Source organism: Caretta caretta, chromosome 3 (assembly GCF_965140235.1).
Source record: "Caretta caretta isolate rCarCar2 chromosome 3, rCarCar1.hap1, whole genome shotgun sequence".
NCBI lineage: Eukaryota > Metazoa > Chordata > Testudines > Cheloniidae > Caretta > Caretta caretta.
In genome coordinates this window covers 82,688,333-82,711,584 of record NC_134208.1, presented here as the reverse complement: position 1 = coordinate 82,711,584, position 23,252 = coordinate 82,688,333, and the positions used below count along the sequence as shown (strand labels likewise).

The 23,252-nt window shown below is 39.4% G+C and overlaps 2 protein-coding genes across 3 annotated transcripts in view; both read left to right on the top strand.

Annotated features, from left to right (window-relative positions):
- The window catches only part of PDSS2 (decaprenyl diphosphate synthase subunit 2), a 185,634-nt gene extending 173,447 nt beyond the window's left edge, over nt 1-12,187 (top strand). The window contains exon 8 of the mRNA XM_048844879.2: nt 10,006-12,187. Within this exon, the coding sequence (XP_048700836.1) occupies nt 10,006-10,164 (159 nt within the window). The 3' untranslated portion in view covers nt 10,165-12,187. The remainder of the gene's footprint in view (nt 1-10,005) is intronic.
- The window catches only part of BEND3 (BEN domain containing 3), a 62,487-nt gene that overhangs the window by 13,711 nt on the left and 25,524 nt on the right, over nt 1-23,252 (top strand). Inside the window, exon 1 of one of the 2 annotated variants that reach the window (XM_075126619.1) lies at nt 17,297-17,315. The exons of the other annotated variant lie outside the window; for it this stretch is intronic. The gene's annotated coding sequence lies outside the window, so the exon portion shown is untranslated. Of the gene's footprint in view, nt 1-17,296; nt 17,316-23,252 lie in introns of those variants that run through there. 2 annotated transcript variants of the gene reach the window in all.

Here is a 23,252-nt window from a genome sequence, read left to right as displayed (position 1 = left end):
CCTCATTGTGTAGGTCTGGCACATGTTCTTTGTTCCTATATGTATACATTCACATTTAGCCATAGTAAAAGGCATATTGTTTGTGTGCACCCAGTCTACCAAGTCATCCATATCACTCTGAATCAGTGACCTGTCCTCTTCATTATTTACCACTCTCCCAGTTTTCATGTCATCTGCAAACTTTATCAGTGCTGATTTTATATTTTCTTCCAGGTCATTAATAAATATGTTAAATAGCATAGGGCCAATAACTTATCCCTACAGGACGAGAGTGGAAATATACCCACTCAGTGATGGTTCCCCATTTACAATTATATTTTGAGATCTAACAGGTAGCCAATTTTTAATCAATTTAGTGTGTGCCATGTTAATCAAAATATGGTATGGTACCAAGTCAAAGTCTCACAAGATTTTAAGTATATTCTGTTAACACTATTACCTCTATCCATCAAACTTGTAAGCTCATCAAAAACCAGTTTCAAGTTGGTTTGACAGGCTCTGTTTTCCATAAACCTATGTTGATTTGCATTAATCACATTGCCCTTCTTTAATTCTTTGAGTCCTGTATCAGCCATTCCATTATCTTGCCCAGTGTCGATGTCAGACTGACATGCCTATAATGACTTGGGTCATCCCATTTACCCTTCTGAAAAATTGGCATATTAATAGTCATCCAGTGTTCTGGAAGTTTCCCAGCGCTCCTAGACTTTTATTAAAAATCAATATTAATGGTCCAGTGAGCTCCTCAGCCAGCTCTTCTAAAACTCTTGAATGTAAGTTATCTGGACCTTCAGCTATAAAAATGGCTAATTCTAGTGGTTTCTGTTTAACATTCTCCTGAGATACTAGATGAATGAAAAGAGTATTAACACTGTATTATGAGACTATATCATCTGTGTTTTCCTTAAATATTGGACAGAAATATTTACTGAAAACTTCTATGTTTTCTTCATTAGTATTCATAATTCTACCATTTCCACATAGTAAGGGACCAATACCGTTGTTAGGATTCTTTTTGCTCCTAATATATTTTAAAGACGCCTCCTTATTCTCATTAGCCCTGCTTTCTTTTCATAGAATATCAGGGTTGGAAGGGACCTCAGGAGATCATCTAGTCCAACCCCTGCTCAGAAAGCAGGACCAATCCCCAATTTTTGCCCCCGATCCCTAAATGGCCCACTCAAGGATTGAACTCACAACCTTGAGTTTAGCAGGCCAATGCTCAAACCACAGAGCTATCCCTCTGGCCATAGATTTCTCCTTGCACCCCTGTGCTTCTTTTAGCAATTTTCTAGAATTCCTAACTTCTGAATATGTATTCAGTACTATCAGCTTCACCTTTCTTCCATTTGTTGTGTGTATGTATATGTGTATTTTGTATCTATAGGTATGTATATATATATTTTATTTTTTATAGCTGCCTTCACTTCCCCTCTGAACCAGTTCAGTTTTCTAACCAGTACGGCCTTCTTTTTGGATTGTGGTTTTTTGTGCATCTAATAAGTTGTTCTTAAAAGATTGCCAATTATCATTCACATTTTTCTGATTAAATTCTTCCTCCAGGCTGATTTGATTTGAAAATTGTTTTTGAAATTGGCTCTAGTAAAGCACCAAGTATACATATTACTGGTCTGGACTTTATTCTGTTTGCACATTATAAATGCAATAAAGTCATGATCACTTGTATGTAAAATACCATTAATTTTTAGTTCTGTGATCAGTTCCTCTTAATCTGTTAGGACAAGGTCTAATAGTGAACTCCTGGTGTTGGCTGCGATGATTCTTGAGTTAGGAAATTGTCATGTATAATGTTTAGAAATTCCAAGGATGTTTTAGTACTGACAGCATGAGACCTCCAGCATATGTCATTCACATTGAAATCCCCCATGATCACACAGCTTTTTTTCCCTACTCATTATAGATTGGTGCGTCCGCAGGTTCGGCCGATTGCAGCTCCCACTGGCCACAGTTCGCTGTTCCAGGCCAATGGGGGCTGTGGGAAGCGGTGGCCAGCACATCCCTCAGCCCGTGCCACGGTTCACTGTTCCAGACCAATGTGGCGGGCTGTGGGAAGCAGCGCGGGCTGAGGGATGTGCTGGTCGCCGCTTCCCACAGCTCCCATTGGCCTGGAATGGCGAACCGCGGCCAGTGGGAGCTGCGATCGGCCAAACCTGCAGACGCGGCAGGTAAACAAACCAGCCTGGCCCGCCAGGGGCCTTACTCTGGCGGGCCATGGGCCAAAGGTTGCCAATCCCTGCCTTACAGTGATAGTGATAGACTCAAGCAACTCAATCTATTTAGCTTAACAAAGAGAAAGTTAAGGGATGGTAGTCAGGGCACAGGTCTTGGCTTTTAGTGTGTATGTCTACACAGCAGAGAAACCTCCGATCGGTCCAGGCCAGCGAACTTGGGCTTGGGCTGCAGGACTGTTTCATTGCTGTATAGATTTCTGGACTTGGGCCGGAGCCCAAACTCTGGGATGCTCCCACCTCAGGCTCCAGCCCAAGCCCAGAAGTCTACACAGCAATAAAACAGCTCTGCAGTCTGAGCCCTGAGAGCCTGAGCTGGCTGGCATGGGCCAGCCATGGGTGTCTAGTTGCTGTGTAGAGATATCCTTAGGAGCCAGTAAGTTCCAACCTGTCACCTAGTGACCTGTTAACAATCACCAGAACTAAAAGCTCAATATTGATCGAGGACTCCAGTTCTGGGACCTGACTGGTGGAACTCCAGGGGTCCCGATTTCTTCCCTGTTTCTATTTAAACCAAGCAGAGAAACAGGAAGTTTGGATTGGATGTTTTTGTAAAAGCTATGCTCTAGGAATTAGTTTGGGGGAGATTCTATGGCTGTGTTACACAGGAGGTCAAACTAGATGTTCAGAATGGTCCCTTCAGGCTTTGAGATCTATTAAATTAAGCTGGCAATATTGCAAGAGGATACAAAAGCCATTCAAAACAAGAGGTTTCCTACTTTATTAGGATTACAGTCATATTTTAAGTTGTTGAACTTTGTGTTATATGCAGGACACTATAATTATTTGACTTTTTTAGGTTTTTTTTAAAAATGCCTATTCCTATACCAGCCCTTGACTGGATCATAATGAAAGGTAGAAAACGATCTAATCTATCTAGGCCAGCCTCTAGTAAGTGTTTGCCAGAGACTTTGATAAGATAGAATCCACCCTAATGTTGTCTTCATTAAGACACAAACAAGTCTCTGACTGTTAGTATAAATGTTGAGTTAATGATATGGAATAATAAGACCACCACTAACAGCAACTTGTGGCACTGTGTTAAAAGTACAATAAAATGAAGTCACATAGATTTTTAAAGAGACATACTTTACTTCCTAGTGTCTGATTTAAAATCACTCCAGTGTTAAAACTACTGAGCAAAGCCTATCAGGCTAGCCTATCAGAGGGAGGGCACAAAGAAGAGTTGTTGGTGTGTTGTTTTCTGAAACCTCTAAGGAACATACACACTTTGTCAATGCAGATGGATAAATGATTTCCTGTACATGTTAATAAAATATACTGATGAAACAATGTTATAGCTGGAGTGACTGCTAAAGCAAAATTTCATTCTAGCTACTACTACTTTATTTCAGGTGCTAAAATGTTTTCAAAACTTTCTTCGTTGAGTCTGAAATTTTCCAGACTCAGTCTCTGCCCATATGTTACTTTTTTCTGAAGTTTCAGAAAAAACAGCTCATTTATTTCAGTATGAGATGAATGGAAAAGAAATACCACCCTACTGTTCAAACTTAACATTCTATTAATGTACTTTTGTACACGGAATTATATCACTTTAGTTAAAGATTCAGTTATATCACTTTAGTTAAAGATTTATTTTTATTTTGTTCTGCAATACAAGTTGCATGTTAGCAAATACTGGGCAAACTACACTTACCCCTCCAATTCAAGTGACATCCTATTCTGTATACTACCAGGAAAGGCAAAGGAAAGTTTTGGATTATAGGAGTTTATACATTATGAAGTGTGGCACTTAAAATAAATAAATGATTGTCCAGCTCCCATTTGGGGAGGCAAGAAGAGGAAGAGCTTAACCATGTGTCCAGCCACAAAAAACAGATTGAATATGTAACAGTTAATGCTGAAACATTCCAAGATGCTTGAAAAGCAAAAGTAGGGCAGGATAGAAAATTCATCTATTAGCTGTGACCTGTATAGGTGTCATTTCAAGGTAACATTTTAGCAATCTAACTATCATTGTTTATTTAGGCAGAATGTTCCCACAAGAGAGAAAACAAATTTAGAAAAGCTAGCAAAGAACATTGGAAACACTTAATGCATTAGTTAGTCACTTGACCACTGATCAATTTAGGTTTGTTTTATTTCCGCGAGTACCATACATCTCAGAAGCAAACAGAATGTATTGGCTCAGTTCAGGATTAGAGGAAACTCATAATCTTTGAGGATCTCAGACCTGAACAGGAAATTTAACTACAGGATCAGTCTCCTTAGATATTATTCACAAAATCTTCTCCGAACTTGTTTGCTGACATCTTGTCCCAGAAAATACATGAGATCGTAATTAACCGAGTTTGACAAGAAAAAAAGTTCTAGAGCCTTAATGTTTTATTTTCATAAAGCTATTTCATTTCATTCAAAAGTTCTTTCTTGAACTTTACACTTTACACTGTTACTCAGAGTAAAAGCATAAAATATTTAAATCTCCATACAGTCTTTCTCCCAAACCTGGGAGAAGTCTGTTTCTCCACATGAGTCTGGGTGGGTCAGAATATTTACCAGCAGTCTGCTCTCGTAGACGTCCTGTCCCTTTACTTAAACAGGATCTTTCTAAACATTACAAAAGAAATAATTAAGGGGAAAATCTTTCAATAAACTTGATAGGCTCTGGATCATCCCCCCGGCTGGAATACTTACAATCCTTTCTCCTGCAAATGATTTTCTGGTTCTCCAGTGTCAGCAAATTTTTAAATAAAATTATTTTTGTAGCCTTTTTGCATAAGCTGTTCCTTCCAAGAGAAATCCAACGTAATTGTTCTGGGTGGCCCACCACTTCCCCTACATTTTGTGCTGTGGCTGACAGCTTTCCTAATCTCTTTTTTAAAATTTCACTTTACATATGCCAATTTTGTCTTGAATAGACATTTTTGCAGGGAGGACTGAGTGGCTTGAGTGACTGGAATGAGGAATATTGATCTTTTCACCACTAGATCAATGGTTCAATCCAGCTGAATAAGAAAATATGCAAAGGTTGTTGCCATCTGATAGGTGGCTTGTGCCCTATGTGAAATGAACTGCCAGTTTCAAAGTCTATTTCTTACTATGTGAGACCACGATCATCAGAACTGGCACACTTCTGACAAGTCAGCAGAGAGGTGGGCATTGTTAATCCCAATACTAAATAGCCCTTAAATTTTAAATGTGCCCCAGTGCTGAAAAAATTAATGCTACAAATTGGAAGTAGCAATGAGTAGCATTCCATCTTCTATGCAGAATGACCTACTGATAACAATGTTTGCTTGGTATCATGGATTTCACATGTATTCCACTCAAGTACAGAATTCTTGTAGTTTCAAAATCTTGCTAGCTCATAAGAATACAGTTGGCAGGCAATGTAAGGTGAAGCCCATGGTTAATCAAAACATACTTGTTTTGGTCCATACAGATATCTACGTGACACCTGGCTATCCTTTTTCCTCACCAAAATCCTATCCTAGTTTTCCAATAAGGAACAACTTTTATCATTAGGAATCTAGCTACTCGGATCATTTCCCAGGGGTTGAGAGAAGGATTTCTGGTCAGTAGAAGGTAGAGCACATCATGACTCTGGGTGGAGCAAGTTTCAAATCTTCCGTGCCTGACAACTGTCAGAAATCCAACCTGATCCATTTAACCTGCATTCCAAACTATCTCCTTTTCCTTCTAGTTTCTTAACCAGGAGTTGAAAGGGGGATAGGATATGAATTGCACTGACAGTGGTGACTGGGGGCAAAGGATTTACTAGCATGGAGTCCAGTTGTGGAGATTAGTTGGAAGGTAGTGCTGATGGCACTGTGAGTTGAACAGGAAGTGGAAAGGCAGGTGGTCTGCCAGGAGAAAGGGGACTATGGGGTATTGCTCCGTTCAGAAGATAGAAGAGGTAAACGAATGGGGCTCTTTTATGAGGAAAGTAGGGAGGAAGGAAGTTTTGAAGGTTATTTATTCTCAATGCCTTGTTCTACATTGAGGATAAGTTAACTTAGGCAGGGTTTTTAAAATTATTTTGTTTAATAAACACACATAGCCACCTACAGCAATAATACCTGCGGCTTTTTGAGCTCATTAAATCACAAATGAAGCAGTCAAGCTTGGTCAATATGTGGGTACCTCTAAGGAAAACCCAAGGTGCTGAGAAAGTAGTTCTGGCAGTTCAGTGGGTGGCACTCTTTCCCTCAAATCTGTTTTAAACCAATATCCTAACATGGTGTTCTGGAGCACAGAACTGTCTTTTGGCTGAGATTTAAAGGTGGGATCCCTTCTGTTTGTGATCTTAAAGATCTTGTAGCACCTCTTGGAAGAGTAGAGTAGGGGCATTAGGTTGGGCAATATCCAGTTTGGGTAATCGCATTTTATAGATCTAAAGTTTCCTCAGTAGTTTTAATGCAATGGATACAATATTCACTTCCAGTCTTATTCTGTAGTTTGATGTTTGGTTGTGCTGTGTGCTCTTACAGTGTTGAGTATCACTGTAAAGATTCCTGTATTTCAGCGGTGAGTGAAGTGATCCTATGAATAGAGTTCCATATAAAGAAAGATTACAAGATTTGTATTTTTAGTTTGAAGAGGAAATTAATGAGAGGGACCATGATAAAAGCATACACAATAATGAATAGCACACAGAAGGAAAATTGGCCACTTCTGTTTATCCTGTCTCATAATATCAGAAACTCCTATTTTCCCATAATACAAAATTGAAATTGAAAGATATTAAATTTAAAACTGATAAAAGGAAGTTGGAACTCCATGCCGCAAGATACTGTTGAGGCCAAAGATTAGCATTTATGTGGATAACAAAATATTACTAAGAATTTTTAAAAGTATAAGCCTTCATCTTTCAGGGCATGAGCCAAATAACTGATGGGGTTAAGAAGAAACTTCCCCAATGAGCTGGTTATGCCATTATTACCCTATTTGGGGTTTCTTGCACCTTCTGAAGCATCTGGTAGTTGATGGGTCTGATCTGGTATGGTAATTCTTATGTGTGTAGTTTGTAATAAGCTTGGGATTCTTTTGGTTGCAAGGCGCTGTATACATGTAAGTAGTTATACATGGCATGCCTTTGAATGGGTTGAGTTCTCACTCTGCCTTTAACAATGTGCAGACCCTATGTTAGTTTCCAAACTCTTCCCCTTTCTGGGGTTTGGCTTTATTGGTACCTGAAAACCAATAATAGAATGTAATCCTCAAACTAAGCTGAGCTTGACTGTTCCTAAAGTTTCCTTCCAGGATTTCTTCTTTCTGGTACATTGTTGCCAGCAATCTCCTTCTGCATCCCTAATATCCTGGGTAGTGTTAATGAGCTTCAGTAAGTCAGCAGATTTAGCATCTTCATGCAAATTCTAACACCTGCTGATAGGTTGGGTCAACCGAAGAACCCTTCTATTCTGTTAAAATTACTCTTTCTCACTAGTGACTCCATCCATCCTTCATGGCCGTGGATATGTGGGTGATTTACACACATTGGAAAAGGTGTTGAATTAACCGTAGAGGGCACTTCTGCTTCAGGAGAAGTATTCCTCCAAAGCACAGTCCATGAAAACTCCAACTTAAGTGGGGAATACATTTTTTATGAATTGGGACTTGAACACTAAATACTGTAATATGCTTTCAACTGATTTCATTCTTAACTACATATAATGAATCCACTTTAGTATGTATTTAGATAAGAAAACTCATTCATTATGTATAAATACAACTGCCTATATAAAATGGATGACTTACAGTTCTGGTTCTCAAATATTTCCATATAATTTAAACTAGATATGTTAATGTTATATTGGTATAAGTAATATTGAATGGAAGTGATTTATGGTGATGTGTACTGTAATATATTGCAGTAAAAATTCCTTAAAAGATTTATTTTCCATAATAATTTTAGATACAATATTGATATGTATTTAATAAAAGTTCTATATTTGATAGGTTGATTCAATGACAATGAGACGCTACCATTAAACCATGTAGAATACATTAAAGATTGTGAAGCACTCAGATACTGCAGGGATGGGGGCCATATAAATACCTAAGGGTACATCTACTGCAATTAGACACCTGCAGCTGCCATGGGCAAAGGGGCTGTTTAATTGCTGCGAAGACCTTCAGGGTTGGGCTGGAGCCCAAGCTCGAGGACCCTGCAAGGTAGGAGGGCCCCAGAGCTTGGTCTGCAGCCTGAGCCTGAATGTCTACACCACAATTAAATAGCCCATTAGCCTGAGTCAGCTTGCACAGGCCAGCTGCAGGTGACTAATTGCAGTGTAGACATACCCTAAGACAAATAGATAAGAGACCTGGGGGGTTGATTCCTGTCCTTTCACTCATCTAGCTGCTGGATTGGGATTGCTGTGAAGACTACATATTAAAGGCAATCAAACAATAATAATTTGTATAAATATAATTTCACCTCTTTCTGCTGATGCTCTCAGGATGCTCTTCATCATAAAAACAATTTTAAATACACTTAAACGTAAGACTACCTTAAAGAACTTCAACAAAATTAAGTCATATAAAAAGCATGCAAATGTTACCTGACATTTTACCCAAGTTTTGCACTTCTCTCCAGCAGTTTGCCAGAAAATGTCTGTTATCCCATGGAAACATTTTCCTATTTAATATGATGCAATTTGGAGCTGTATTCCATCCTCAAAGTCATCATCCCTACTGAGTGCATTGAGTTTGCATGGCAGAATTGATGGCAGACTTGGATTTAGGAAATTTGCTGTTGTCCACTATAACAAATTTAAACATATAATGAGCAAAAAGAGCACTATTAATAAATTATATAAGCGATGGAGACATGAGTGTGCATATCCTCCTTAGTCTGCCTGGAATCATATATTTATGAACTATGAAAATATGTATTTATAAAATATATTAATATGAAATATATAATATAATACATGAAATATGAAAATGTGTATTTATAAATCCATTTGGACCTGTGATACCCATATATGGAGTACAAGAAAATAAGTGCTTGGTTGACATGTTGACTTAGTATGCTACACAAAAATTATCTGGTTAGGGACAGGTCCAGATATTTAAAAACCTCCCATCTTTGTTGCATGCATGCTTGTAAGGCTTAGCATTTTGAATTATCAAGAAGTAGTTGTGTAGTTTAAATTGATGTGGTTGTGTGTGTGGTTTTTGGGGGGAAAAAAGGGGGGGGGGGAGGTGAGAAAACCTGGATTTGTGCTGGAAATGGTCCACCTTGATTATCATACACATTGTAAGGAGAGTGATCACTTTAGATAAGCTATTACCAGCAGGAGAGTGGGGTGGGAGGAGGTATTGTTTCATGGTCTCTGTGTATATAATGTCTTCTGCAGTTTCCACAGTATGCATCCGATGAAGTGAGCTGTAGCTCACGAAAGCTTATGCTCAAATAAATTGGTTAGTCTCTAAGATGCCACAAGTACTCCTTTTTTTTTTTTAAATTGATTGGGGTTTTATTGTAGTTAGGAGCTGAAGTAGAGCAGCTTTATATTTGCAAATAGTATGAGAACTTTCTGAGTGATTTGATTTTAGCTGCCCTCTTTACCTCAAGAAAAGGTAATGGAAATACTGAATTGTTACTGGTTTCAGAGTAGCAGCTGTGTTACTGTTATCTTAGAAATAATTGAGCTGTTGCTAACGAAAGCTTATGCTCAAATAAATTTGTTAGTCTCTAAGGTGCCACAAGTACTCCGTTTCTTTTTTTTAGATATAATTGTATACCAAGTATTGTCAAAAATGATTTTATTATGCATGTGTTTTCTAACAGTTGCAAGAAGCAATCAAGGCTGGCAAAGGTGTGACTTCAGCTATTGACCTATGTCATTACCATGGAAACAGAGCACTGGAGGCCCTGGAGTGCTTCCCTTCCTCTGAGGCCAGATCTGCTTTAGAAAACATGGTTTATGCTGTGACCAGATTTTCATGACATACAATTCAAGAAATAAACTGTTCGTTTGCAGAAAACAGCTAGATGGATATTGGCTGGGACAAGGAAAAAATATCCTGTATTTTTAAAAGAACTAAATTTGTTAGTTGCCTTTTCTTTTTTTTTTTTTTTTTTGATCGTTTACCACATTGCTGAATGAACATGCGTTCTTTGGAACTGCTATAAACAAAATTAGGGGAAAAAGGTCAAACACTTTTCACTTGTCATGCCAGAAGCATACTTGAGGCTGCACCAGTAGAAATAATTAATGAGACTCACTTCTGTGACCTCAGCAAATGGACAGGAAATAAGTCCTTATTGATTGGACATAGCCAGGGATGGCGCCAATGTGGTGGCCTGTGGTTTTCCTGCACTAGAGAGGACAGAGGGGGGCCTGAAGCTGCAGGTGTCAGGAGAAACACTTTCTAAAATTGCCAGAGAGAGGGCTGTTTAAGTCAAGAATTAATGTACCAATTTATCAACATGAAGGGCAGTTCAGGGAATTAATGAGGAAAAATCCTTTATCTGTCTACATGCAGCTATGTCTCCTCACACTGTTTTTATGTATTCAAATGTAAAATTACTCTGTGCCTAATGCTTTCAGTATTTGAGAAACTTGCTGAGAATGTGTCAAGCGTGGTAAGTAGGAGCTTTATAATATTTAATCAAATATTAATTTAGCTCAGTTAAGAGAATTGATTGCCTGTGTTTTTATACTGTATGTATAAAATACTTTGCTCTGGCTCAAAGATAAGGTTTTCAATGCTTTCAGGAAAAAAATCTTTCCCCCAGATCAAGCAATTTGTTTCAGTGCAATCTTACCCTAAATAATTTCCCAGATTTATGTGACACTTGTTTTCACTTAAGTCAAATAAATGTGAATTTGTAATGTTCAGCATCAATCTTTTGGCAGAAATGAGTGTGGAATAGTCTTCTGTTAGCACAGGTTTTTTTACTCTTCTGAATAAATCTATAGTACATGAGAAGTTTTTTTTAACCTTAGTGTGTCAGATTTTAAATCCAATTACAGAAAATATAAGGTATATCAGAAGTCTGCAATTTGACACTGTCTCTAGTTTGTTCATAGGAGATGATTTTTGTGGTTTGCATGCATGCAATCTGAGAACTTCGTTGACAAGAAGGCTGAGTTTACATAAATGATCTAGATTGAGACTCAGCTACCTTTCTTCCTTCTGTGGTGTAATTACAGACCAATCTGGAGACAGCTAGCACAGCAAACAGATTTCATTACATCGCTCACTCAAACATTAAGTGAAGTTATTTCTGTTAAATTTTACTCCTCCTCCCCGCAAAAAAGTAAGGTGTCACAAAGCTTTTTTTTTATCACGGACCAGCATGTTGCATTCAGTTGAAAGGAAAATATAAAGCTACATGTGTTAAAGTTCTCTGTGTGTGTGTGTGTGTGTGTGTGTGTGTGTGCGTGTGCGTGTGCGTGCACAGTATACTTGCGACATCAGTGTACTTCCTCAGATTTATACAAGTGCAGTTTCAATGCCTTTGACAGTGAACTGAATTCTTGGAGCATTTTATTTTTATTCTTAAAATCTTTTTACTACCTTTCTAAACTTCAGTTAATTAGTAATTCTATTCAACTGTGTATAAATCAGACTTAGTCTTAAAACATTACGTTTTGTAAGAGCCACATGTTGCTTTCTCCTTACCATGAGCCTACTTTTTAATTCAAATGCTTCATGGTTATTCAGGGGCTGATCTTGCAGGAAGCTGAGGGACTCCAGAGACATCCTGAGTCCTTTCAACTCCCCTTAATTTTCACTGACAACGCTCAGTAGCATGGAAGAAACAGGCAGCATATTACGGGATGGGCATATGTTTCTTTTCCTGAAAGTACTACTTTTATCAACATCTCCTTACTGATGACAAATAAAGAAAACTAAATAGTAGTGATATTGTAGACAGGTAGCGTCATTGGTTGAATTGGTGAAAATGAACAGTCTCCTACTAATGCCTTCGTAATAAACAGATCTGTGATATCTTCCAGTAACTCTTTGGAAGCATGATTTTTTTTGTTGTTTTGGATCCTTCACAGATACCCTACACTGAACCCTACAGGCAAAACATACGAACTATAGGACTGGAAGTGATAACCTCTTGGTCATCGAGTCAAGTTCCCTATCACAGGCAATCCAGTCATATAATCCTGTTCATAAATTTATCAAGCTCCATTTTAAAGGCAGTTAGGTTGTTTGCCCTCACTACTTCTATGGAAAGGCTATTCCAGAACATCACTCCTTTGATAATTAGAAACTTTCTTCTAATCCCCAATCTAAATTTCATTCATGGCCAGTTTATATCCACTTGTTCGTGTGCCAACATCATCCTTTAGCGAACAGTCACTGCTGAGAATTATCATTATTTCTGTACTCTTAGAAACACATATTTCTGTTTCTGATGACTTCTTTCCCACATTTTGTGGATCAGGAAGGCTCATCAGTTTTTTCCTGTCAACACCCTTCCCCTGTTCTGCCCACCCACATCCTGAAGGCCATGTGTTATAAGCATCATCCTTTGGCTGAGGAGGGTTGGAGAAGCATAGCTACCTCCATAGTTCTAGTCACCAGTTCAGGAGTGATGCTTAGAGTGATCAGTGCAGAGCTACATGAAGCTCTAGTATATTTTGGATGCTGTATAAGAAATAAAAACAGTGAAGCATTCCATATGCTATGCTCCCAGACAAAGAAGAGAGACGGAACTAATGTCAGAGGACAGTTTAGAATGACCATTTGTTATGAAACCAAAAATAAAGTGTAAAGCTAGGGTTATAAGCCCTTTATATATTGTCTCCTTTCCCCATCCTCATATTCTGGCATAGCAATTAGGCTGCCTCTGTTTTTGTCGTCTTTTCCTAGTCTTCAGCATCACTGCAAGTGAAAGCACCAGCACCTCATGACAGAAGTACTTCACTTTAGTTGATACCCCTATGTCACTCTTCCTGAGTTGTATCCTAACTACTGTATTGCAGGTGCCACCTTACAGTTAGGCACAAAACCATAGCTAAGCCACATTATTGTCTCTCAACAAACTACACTTCTTACACTAACTTGTGCCCCTTCAAGAAGCATGATCTCAGTGGTTAAGCTGGCTGTGCCACAGATTTGCTGTGAAACCTTGTGCAAGCCAGTTAACCTCTAGGTCTGTTTCTCCACCTGTAAAATGGGGACAGCTATGTATTGCAAGGCTGTGAAGATTAGTTCTTTAATGTTTGTGATCATTGGGTGGAAGTTGCTATACAATTGGCAAGTTATTATTCTAATGAAACCATAAAATGGCACTTCTTTGGGGAGGCATTGTTCCCATCCTGGCAGCTGAGGGAGGGCGAGCTGTGGACTTTCTCTTCCCCAGCCTTGTGAGAAGGATGTTGGAGTGGGGAATCTCCCTCTAGCTGTTGTTGGGGAGAGGGTCAGCTTCTCCTAATTATTTTTCCTTCCACTTCACATGAAGGATTTCCAGTGATTCTGAGCTGTTTGGGCCTGTTTGCACTGAACACACCTTTGATCAACTGGTGCGTAAAGTCAGGCAGAATGAGTGGAGCACGTGGTACTCCAGTTTTGGGGGTTTGTTTTTTTTAATAAATAAAATAAAAGGTCATCTTCCCCCTTTTAAACTTGGACCAAAAGTTAGACAGGGCAGGACTTGCTCTGTGATATTCCCTCCATTTTTTCTTTCTTTGAGCAGATAGTGTTTCCTTTTTGTGCTGTAATGTAATTATGTTGTCAACAGATTTGCCAAGAATGACACTACTGGGTCAAATCACTGGTTGCTATTGCTGCTCATCAACTAGTGGAACCTCAGACAGACCCTTTGAGAGAAACCTGGGGGTACACCATGTTCACTGCGGGGCCCCAATCCCTCCCATTTCACTTTATTTGCACGGATGTTATATTTGTTTTGGGGACCCCCCTGAGTTCAGGGCCCCTTCAGTTGTCCCTCCTTCCCCTCCTCTCCTCAGCCCTGACCTCAGAGAAGAGTGAGGTTTTGAGCCCATTGTACTCTTCAAAAGCTTCCAGACACTTCATCTTTACAGTGTGTAATGAAATACAAAGCTAAGATCTTTGCAGTCTCTCAGTCAACAAGCAGTTCAAAGGAAGAAGTATTTCAAGAAGTAGTTAGTTCTGACAATCTTTTCATCAGACTCTCACAATATCCTTTCCTAACCCATTCCATAAATTGTATTAGCTATTTACGGGAGCCAGGGGTCATGGATTTCTCCTTCAGAATAAACTTGGTACTGTAACATCCTTGTTTTCTGAATGACATTTTCCTCTAGAATTTTGATCCCACTTTGGTAACTCCCTTAGAAATAACCTATGATAGATTAACTAGAGAAAACATAATTAGCCCATATGACTTTAAATTATAAAAAAAAAGTTTGACACAATTAAGAAATTGGCAACTGATAGCAGAGGCTTCATACAATCACCTGTCTTTTCTCTTCAAGCATTTGTGTTTTTGCCTGACCCTGCCCAGAGCTCCCTTAAACTTGCTTCAGAAATCAATGACATCTTCTGTATTAGCCGGAGGAATGCTTTGGGTACCCCAAGTGTAGGAGATTCCTTCTCTCTGCTACCTGTTTTAAATGGAGATTTGTATTCCTTCATTTCCTGTGTAACCATCTTCAGAATGTTCTTTATGGGAGTTTTTAACTGTGGAGATAAAAAGAGAAACAAACTTACCTTGTTCTCTCGTTCTTCAAAACAGAACCAAAGGCAGCATGCCACCTTAGTATTACCTAATTCTGGGAAAATAGAACAATCAGAAAGAGAAGTGTGTGGACCATTATTTTAAAGTACAACTCTTTTTGCATGATGAAATTGCTGTTCCCACTGCAGTTACCATACAGTAAATGAACCATTTTTCAATATGTTCTAGGGGATTGTGGCCCTTAGTTAATAAATAGAATGAATGACGGGGGAATTGCCCCAGTAATAATTTTGATAAACTTAATTTCTCAATTAAATATAACCCTTTTTTAAAAAAAATGGTATTTTGGTTTCCAGTACAAAAATTTAGGATAAGCTTTCGTGCTTCACGGAGCTCCTCGTCTTCATCTCGGAAGAAGAGCTCTGTGAAGCTCAAAAACTTCTCTTCCACCAACAGAGGTTGATCCAATAAAAGCTATTACCTCACCCACCTTGTGTGTCTCATTCCTTTTCATATCCAGAATACAATATTTTACAACTAGATGGTTGTTTCTTTTGGCATCTTGTGGCAAAATACTCCAGATGAGATATTCAGATTTATTTAAAAGCATGTACTGGATGCTGTCATATATGTAGGACTAATTAGCAAAAAAAATCTGAAACACTTAGGGATAACAAAGAGGGTGATCCGTACCCACATGGTGGCATGAATGCCTGTGTTTTAGAGAGCTTTACTTATGAGGTTTTCTGTAGACTGGCTTCTGCAAAGCAAGGGCATGATTAGGAAATGAACCATTTCCCATCTTGGCTCGTTTTGATGAAAGCTCTCCAACTTGCACATTGTGTCTGAGCCTTTCTTCATTCATAGCATGTGCCCAACATAAACTGTTTTCTGTTTGCAGCATTTCAGATGTACTATTTATAATCTAGTTAAACAATGCCAACTAGAGGCAGTAAAAGGTGTGTATTTCATATGCAAATCACTAGCAATAATTTTGTACAATTAGACTCAGTTGCTTGCATCATTATGTTCAGCACCAGCATAAAAAAATGGGTGTAATGGGAGAACATTATTAAAAAAACATGGTTTTTGTCTGCATTAGTCAGACTTTTCTCCAGCTTATCAAACAACTTTTTGTTTTGTGGGCAAGTAAACTTGTTACATTTTTTAAAGTGTGTGGATACACAGGACTTACAAATGTATCTTCTCCCAACCTCAACACACACACTATATCCACACTTAGTAGAATTTTTTTTAAAGGATATGAATCTTCAGCAAAATATACTTTTTCAGGCTAGTCTGAGCTATTTGAAAGTGGGGAATGGAATAAGAATAGGTGCATTCTCAACAGTAGTGTCAGTACTAATACTGCTATAAGTTGGAGCTGGTTGGAAACGTTTTTTGACAAATTTTTCATGAAAAATAGTTCAGTTTTCCAACCAGCTGTATTAAATATAATTTGCTTAATAGCACTAGTTACAGTTCTGTCTAGTCTTCTATTATAAACCCCATATTTTCACTGCTCATAACTTTTTTGGAAGCATTTTTTGGCTGAAATTCCCATTGGCCTTTCTCCAAAAGTGATTTTTTTGTGTTTGAGGTTGGGTAAAATCTGTTCACTTTTTTAGACATGAGGTTGAGAAAATCATACTTTTTTACTGCCATAAATTTTTTTTTTTAATTTATATAAAAATTGCAAGCCAACACTCTGGGTTCTCACTAAAAATTAATCTTCAATTTACCAAAATTAATTTTAACAAATGAAGTGTTTAAACTTAGATTTTTTTTGTTAAATTAGTATAAAACTACACTGTAAAACTAAGAGGAGTTATTAATTACCTAGGGAATTTCCTAAAAGAGAAAAATATTTTCTCCCTCCTCTAACTGTTGATCTTTTCCTATTTGTGTCCAGTTTCATTGTTTCATATTTACAGAGCTCTGTGCAGCCTGGTAATCAGATAACAGAGTACAGAATGTCTATTTTATATTGCAACCATTTGTTTTCAGTTGAATACTTTACACAGGTCTACCCTGAAATTTCTTGTGAACATTGTTTCTGCCATAACTGGGTAAAAAATAAAATGCTACTTTCAGATATCTATTTTCCCACCTGTGCATGTACTATTGCCCTCTCCTGGAAGGAAAAGTAGACCTGTACAAGTGGTTGCAGCCTAGAGATATCTCCCTTCCTACTAGTGTAAATGTTTTATTGGTCACCGCTAGAATTGAAGTACTTCTATAAAATTATTTTAAATTGGCCAGGTGTTTTTCAGCAATGGAGTTCACTGCCACATGGAAGAAATGTTTTGAGAGCAGTCCAAGGACACTTGGTCCTTTAGGCTAGAATCTTAGTTATAAGAATGTCTTTGTACACTGTGTGCTTAAACTATGGATTTAAATATTAGAAAGAAGAGAACGCTATCCTACTTCCTGGGAGATCTGGACAAGTTGGAGACAAAGGGCTTAACAAGGTACAGTTCCCAATTTTGTATTGCTTACATGGTTTTAAACAGAAGACCTTTATGGAGGGAGCAAATGTTCTTCTGGTCTTTCATAAAGCTGATTATGCATAGATAGCATGCTGACTCTGAATTTAAGTGAGCATTATTGCTTTTTACAGCAAAGGTATGGGGTAGCATCAGTTATGATCTCTACAATAGGACAGTTGTTGGCTGAACTAAAACATGGGACAAAGGATTCTCTAAATTTCATTGCCAAGAGATTAAAGGAAGCTCGTGTTTTCCAAGTTAAAAACTGCTTGGGTTTATCAGTTTTTAACAGTTATGGGTGCAACTGACACACAAGTTACTGCTGAGGTAATGTGAGAAATAGACATTGGTCCTTAAACCTTTCACTGGATTGTTACTCCATTATAAAGCAGTTCTTTTCATTTATATTCAGTTCCTTCTTTATTAAAGTTTTGACTAGTGACTCTGATTTTCCTAGCTTTAAATCAAATCCAACTTCCGCTAGTACCCATCTCTTATAGATCCAAGTTCAAGCCATTAATCTCCAGTGCTCTTTAAGGGTAGAAATACTCTCAGCCCCAATAATAACAGCAGCCATACTGGGTCAGACCAATGGTACGTCTGGCCCAGTATCCTGTCTCTGAAAGTGGCCAGAGCCAGATCCGTCTGAGAGAATGAACAACAGGATAATTTCAAGTGATCCATCCCCCTTTCATCCAGTCCCAGCTTCTGGCAGTTGGAGGTTTAGGGGCATCCGGAACATGGGGTTGCGTCCCTGACCATCTTAATTAATAGCCATTGATGGACCTATCGTCCATGAACTTATCTAATTCTTTTATACTTCAGAACATCCCCTGGCAGCAAGTTCCACAAGTTGACTGTACGTTGAATGAAGAAGTACTTTCTTTTTTGTTTTAAACCTGCTGCCTGTTAATTTCATTGAATGATCCCTAATTCTTACTTTATGTGAAGGGGTAAATAACACTTTCTCCACACCATTCATGATTTTATAGACCTCTATCATAGATCCCTCTTAGTCACCTCTTTTCTAAGATGAACAGTCCCAATCTTTTTAATCTCTCTTTGTATGGAAGCTGTTCCATCTCCCTAATCATTTTCATTGCCCTTCTTTGCAACTTTTCTAATTCTAACAGAGAATATGGTGGAGAACCCCACACCTAAGCCATAATTTTTAGGTGACAAATCTGAGGAACTGTCCCAGATTGAGGTGTCAATAGAGGTGGTTTTGGAACAAACTGATAAATTAAACAATAATAAGTCACCAGGACCAGATGCTATTCACCCAAGAGTTCTGAAGAATTAGTAGGGGAAGCAGAAGTGGATGGGAATCTGGGAGGCAGTGACCATGAGTTGGTTGAGTTCAGGATCCTGACACAGGGAAGAAAGGTAAGCAGCAGGATACGGACCCTGGACTTCAGGAAAGCAGACTTCGACTCCCTCAGGGAACGGATGGGTAGGATCCCCTGGGGGACTGACATGAAGGGGAAAGGAGTCCAGGAGAGCTGGCTGTATTTCAAGGAATCCCTGTTGAGGTTACAGGGACAAACCATCCCGATGTGTCGAAAGAATAGTAAATATGGCAGGCGACCAGCTTGGCTTAACGGTGAAATCCTAGCGGATCTTAAACATAAAAAAGAAGCTTACAAGAAGTGGAAGGTTGGACATATGACCAGGGAAGAGTATAAAAATATTGCTCGGGCATGTAGGAATGAAATCAGGAGGGCCAAATCGCACCTAGAGCTGCAGCTAGCAAGAGATGTTAAGAGTAACAAGAAAGGTTTCTTCAGGTATGTTGGCAACAACAAGAAAGCCAAGGAAAGTGTGGGCCCCTTAATGAATGAGGGAGGCAACCTAGTGACAGAGGATGTGGAAAAAGCTAATGTACTCAATACTTTTTTTGCCTCTGTCTTCACTAACAAGGTCAGCTCCCAGACTGCTGCGCTGGGCATCACAACATGGGGAATAGATGGCCAGCCCTCTGTGGAGAAAGAGGTGGTTAGGAACGATTTAGAAAAGCTGGACGTGCACAAGTCCATGGGGCCGGACGAGTTACATCCGAGAGTGCTAAAGGAACTGGCGGCTGTGATTGCAGAACCATTGGCCATTATCTTTGAAAACTCGTGGCGAACGGGGGAAGTCCCAGATGACTGGAAAAAGGCTAATGTAGTGCCAATCTTTAAAAAAGGGAAGGAGGAGGATCCTGGGAACTACAGGCCAGTCAGCCTCACCTCAGTCCCCGGAAAAATCATGGAGCAGGTCCTCAAAGAATCAATCCTGAAGCACTTAGAGGAGAGGAAAGTGATCAGGAACAGTCAGCATGGATTCACCAAGGGAAGGTCATGCCTGACTAATCTAATCACCTTCTATGATGAGATTACTGGCTCTGTGGATGAAGGGAAAGCAGTGGATGTATTGTTTCTTGACTTTAGCAAAGCTTTTGACACGGTCTCCCACAGTATTCTTGTCAGCAAGTTAAAGAAGTACGGGCTGGACGAATGCACTGTAAGGTGGGTAGAAAGTTGGCTAGATTGTCGGGCTCAACGGGTAGTGATCAATGGCTCCATGTCTAGTTGGCAGCCGGTGTCAAGTGGAGTGTCCCAGGGGTCGGTCCTGGGGCCGGTTTTGTTCAATATCTTCATAAATGATCTGGAGGATGGTGTGGATTGCACTCTCAGCAAATTTGCGGATGATACTAAACTGGGAGGAGTGGTAGATACGCTGGAGGGCAGGGATAGGATACAGAGGGACCTAGACAAATTGGAGGATTGGGCCAAAAGAAATCTGATGAGGTTCAACAAGGACAAGTGCAAAGTCCTGCACTTAGGACGGAAGAACCCAATGCACAGCTACAGACTAGGGACCGAATGGCTAGGCAGCAGTTCTGCGGAAAAGGATCTAGGGGTGACAGTGGACGAGAAGCTGGATATGAGTCAGCAGTGTGCCCTTGTTGCCAAGAAGGTCAATGGCATTTTGGGATGTATAAGTAGGGGCATAGCGAGCAGATCAAGGGACGTGATCGTCCCCCTCTATTCGACATTGGTGAGACCTCATCTGGAGTACTGTGTCCAGTTTTGGGCCCCACGCTACAAGAAGGATGTGGATAAATTGGAGAGAGTCCAGCGAAGGGCAACAAAAATTGTTAGGGGTCTGGAACACATGACTTATGAGGAGAGGCTGAGGGAACTGGGATTGTTTAGTCTGCAGAAGAGAAGAATGAGGGGGGATTTGATAGCTGCTTTCAACTACCTGAGAGGTTGTTCCAGAGAGGATGGTTCTAGACTATTCTCAGTGGTAGAAGAGGACAGGACAAGGAGTAATGGTCTCAAGTTGCAGTGGGCGAAGTTTAGGTTGGATATTAGGAAAAACTTTTTCACTAGGAGGGTGGTGAAACACTGGAATGTGTTACCTAGGGAGGTGGTGGAATCTCCTTCCTTAGAAGTTTTTAAGGTCAGGCTTGACAAAGCCCTGGCTGGGATGATTTAATTGGGGATTGGTCCTGCTTTTGAGCAAGGGGTTGGACTAGATGACCTCCTGAGGTCCCTTCCAACCCTGATATTCTATGATTCTATGAAATGTGAAAATGCAGAACTACCATCTGTGGTATGTAACCTATCATTGAAATCAATCTCTTTAGCTACCTTCCAGTCATCTGATAATGTAACACCTGTTTTTTAAAAAGATTCCAGAGGTGATCCTGGCAATTACAAGCTGGTAGGTCAAACTACAGTGCAAGGCAAATTGGTTGAAACTGTAATAAACAAAATTATTAGACAAAAAGATAAACACAATATGTTCGTGAAGAGTCAACGCTGCTTTTTAAAAAGGGAAATCATGCCTCACTAATCCATTAGAGTCCTTTGAGGGTGTCAACAAGCATATGGACAAGGGTGATTCAGTCGATATACTGTTTTTGCACCATCAGACAACGTCCCTCACCAAAGGCTCTTACACAAAGTAAGCAGTCATTAGATAAGAGGGAAGGTCCTCTCAAGGATCAGTAACTGGTTAAAAGATAGGACGCAAAGGGTAGGAATAAATGGTCAGTTTTCAGAATGGAAAGGTAAATAGTGGTGTCTGTACTGAGACCAGTACTGTTGAACATATTCATAAACAATCTGGAAAAAGGGGCAAACAGTGAAGTGGCACAATTTGCAGATTATACAAAACTACTCAAGATAGTTAAGTCCAAAGCAGACTGCAAAGAGTTACAAAGAGATCTCACAAAACTGAGTGACTGGGCAACAAAATGGCAGATGAAATTCAATGTTGATAAATGCAAAGTAAACATAATCCCACCATACATATAAAATGATGGGGTCTAAATTAGCTGTTACCACTCAAGAAAAGGATCTTGGAGTCATTGTGGATAGTTCTCCGAAAACATCCACTCAATGTCCAGCAGCAGTCAAAAAAAGCAAACAGAATTTTAGGAATGATTAGGAAAGGGATAGATAAGACAGAAAATATCATATTGCCTCTATATAAATCCATGGTACGCTCACATCTTGAATACTGCCTGTAGATCTGGTTGCCTCATCTCAAAAAAGATAATTTGGAATTGGAAAAGGTACAGGAAAAGGGAACAAAAATTATTAGGGGTATGGAGCAGATTCCATATTAGGAGAGATTAGTAAGACTGGGACTTTTCATCTTGGAAAAGAGACAGCTAAGGGTGGGGCATGATGGAGGTCTATAAAATCATGACGGGTGGAGAAAAGTAAATAAGGAAGTGGTTTTTATTCATAACACAAGAACTAGGGGTCAGCAAATGAAATTAAGAGTCAACAGGTTTAAAACAAAAGGAAGTATTCATACAATGCACAGTCAACCTATGGAATTCTTTGACAGAGGATGTGAAGGTCAAGACTATAACAGGATTCAAAAAAGAACTAGGTAAGTTCATGGAATATAGGTCCATCAATGGCTATTAGCCAAGATGGGCAGGGATGCAAAACCATGCTCTGAAGTGTCCCTAGCCTCTTTTGCCAGAAGATGGGAATGGGTGACACGGGATGGATCACTTGATGATTCCTGTTCTGTTCATTCCCTCTGAAGCACCTGGCATTGGCCACTGTCGAAAGACAGAATACTGGGATAGATGGACCATTGGTCTGACCCAGTATGGCCGTTCTTAAGTTTCTTGTGTCAATTATAGTTATTGGTTATGTGACCAATTGAGTATGTGTACATATGACTCTCTTTGCCTGATCCACAGAGGATGTGAATCTGTTACAGTTCTTAGCTGGATGAGCTTTTATTTCTGGAGGTCCCCTTTTTAATCTCTAGTGTTCTATAGGATTTCTTAACCTTCCTGTTGGATTTGTTAAAGAGTTACATCCCTGTTATGTTTCAGAGGAACAGCCGTGTTAGTCTGTATTCGCAAAAAGAAAAGGAGGACTTGTGGCACCTTAGAGACTAACCAATTTATTTGAGCATGAGCTTTCGTGAGCTACAGCTCACTTCATCAGATGTTATGGAGTTCTGTAGGACAGCTCACAAACCTCTATGTAAAAATCTATATTAAACTCTTTGGATAGAGTCTCACCTGTGCCAAATATGTGTGAGGCACAGCTGAGTGAAGAGACCTCAAAAGAGCCATTTTGACTCCCCATTTTTGCACCAGCCCAGCCCAGCCCCTAGTATGGTTAAAGCAGCCTCATGGCTGCTCTGAACTGTTATCTTGCTATGGCTTCAAAAGCCTGGTATAGTACTGCAATGCTCCAATCATGCCACCTTTCTCCCACCTACAGTGTAAAAGCCAGCTAGCTACACTGGTTCTGTACTCATGTGGGAGAACTGCCCGCAGAAAAATTCCTCCTGGACACATTTATTGACCTATGGATCCCTCCTGCCAGGGGACTGGCATAAAGGGGGCATAGCTTAGGGTAGAATCTGGCTCCTAATAGTTTTTTAGAGTAA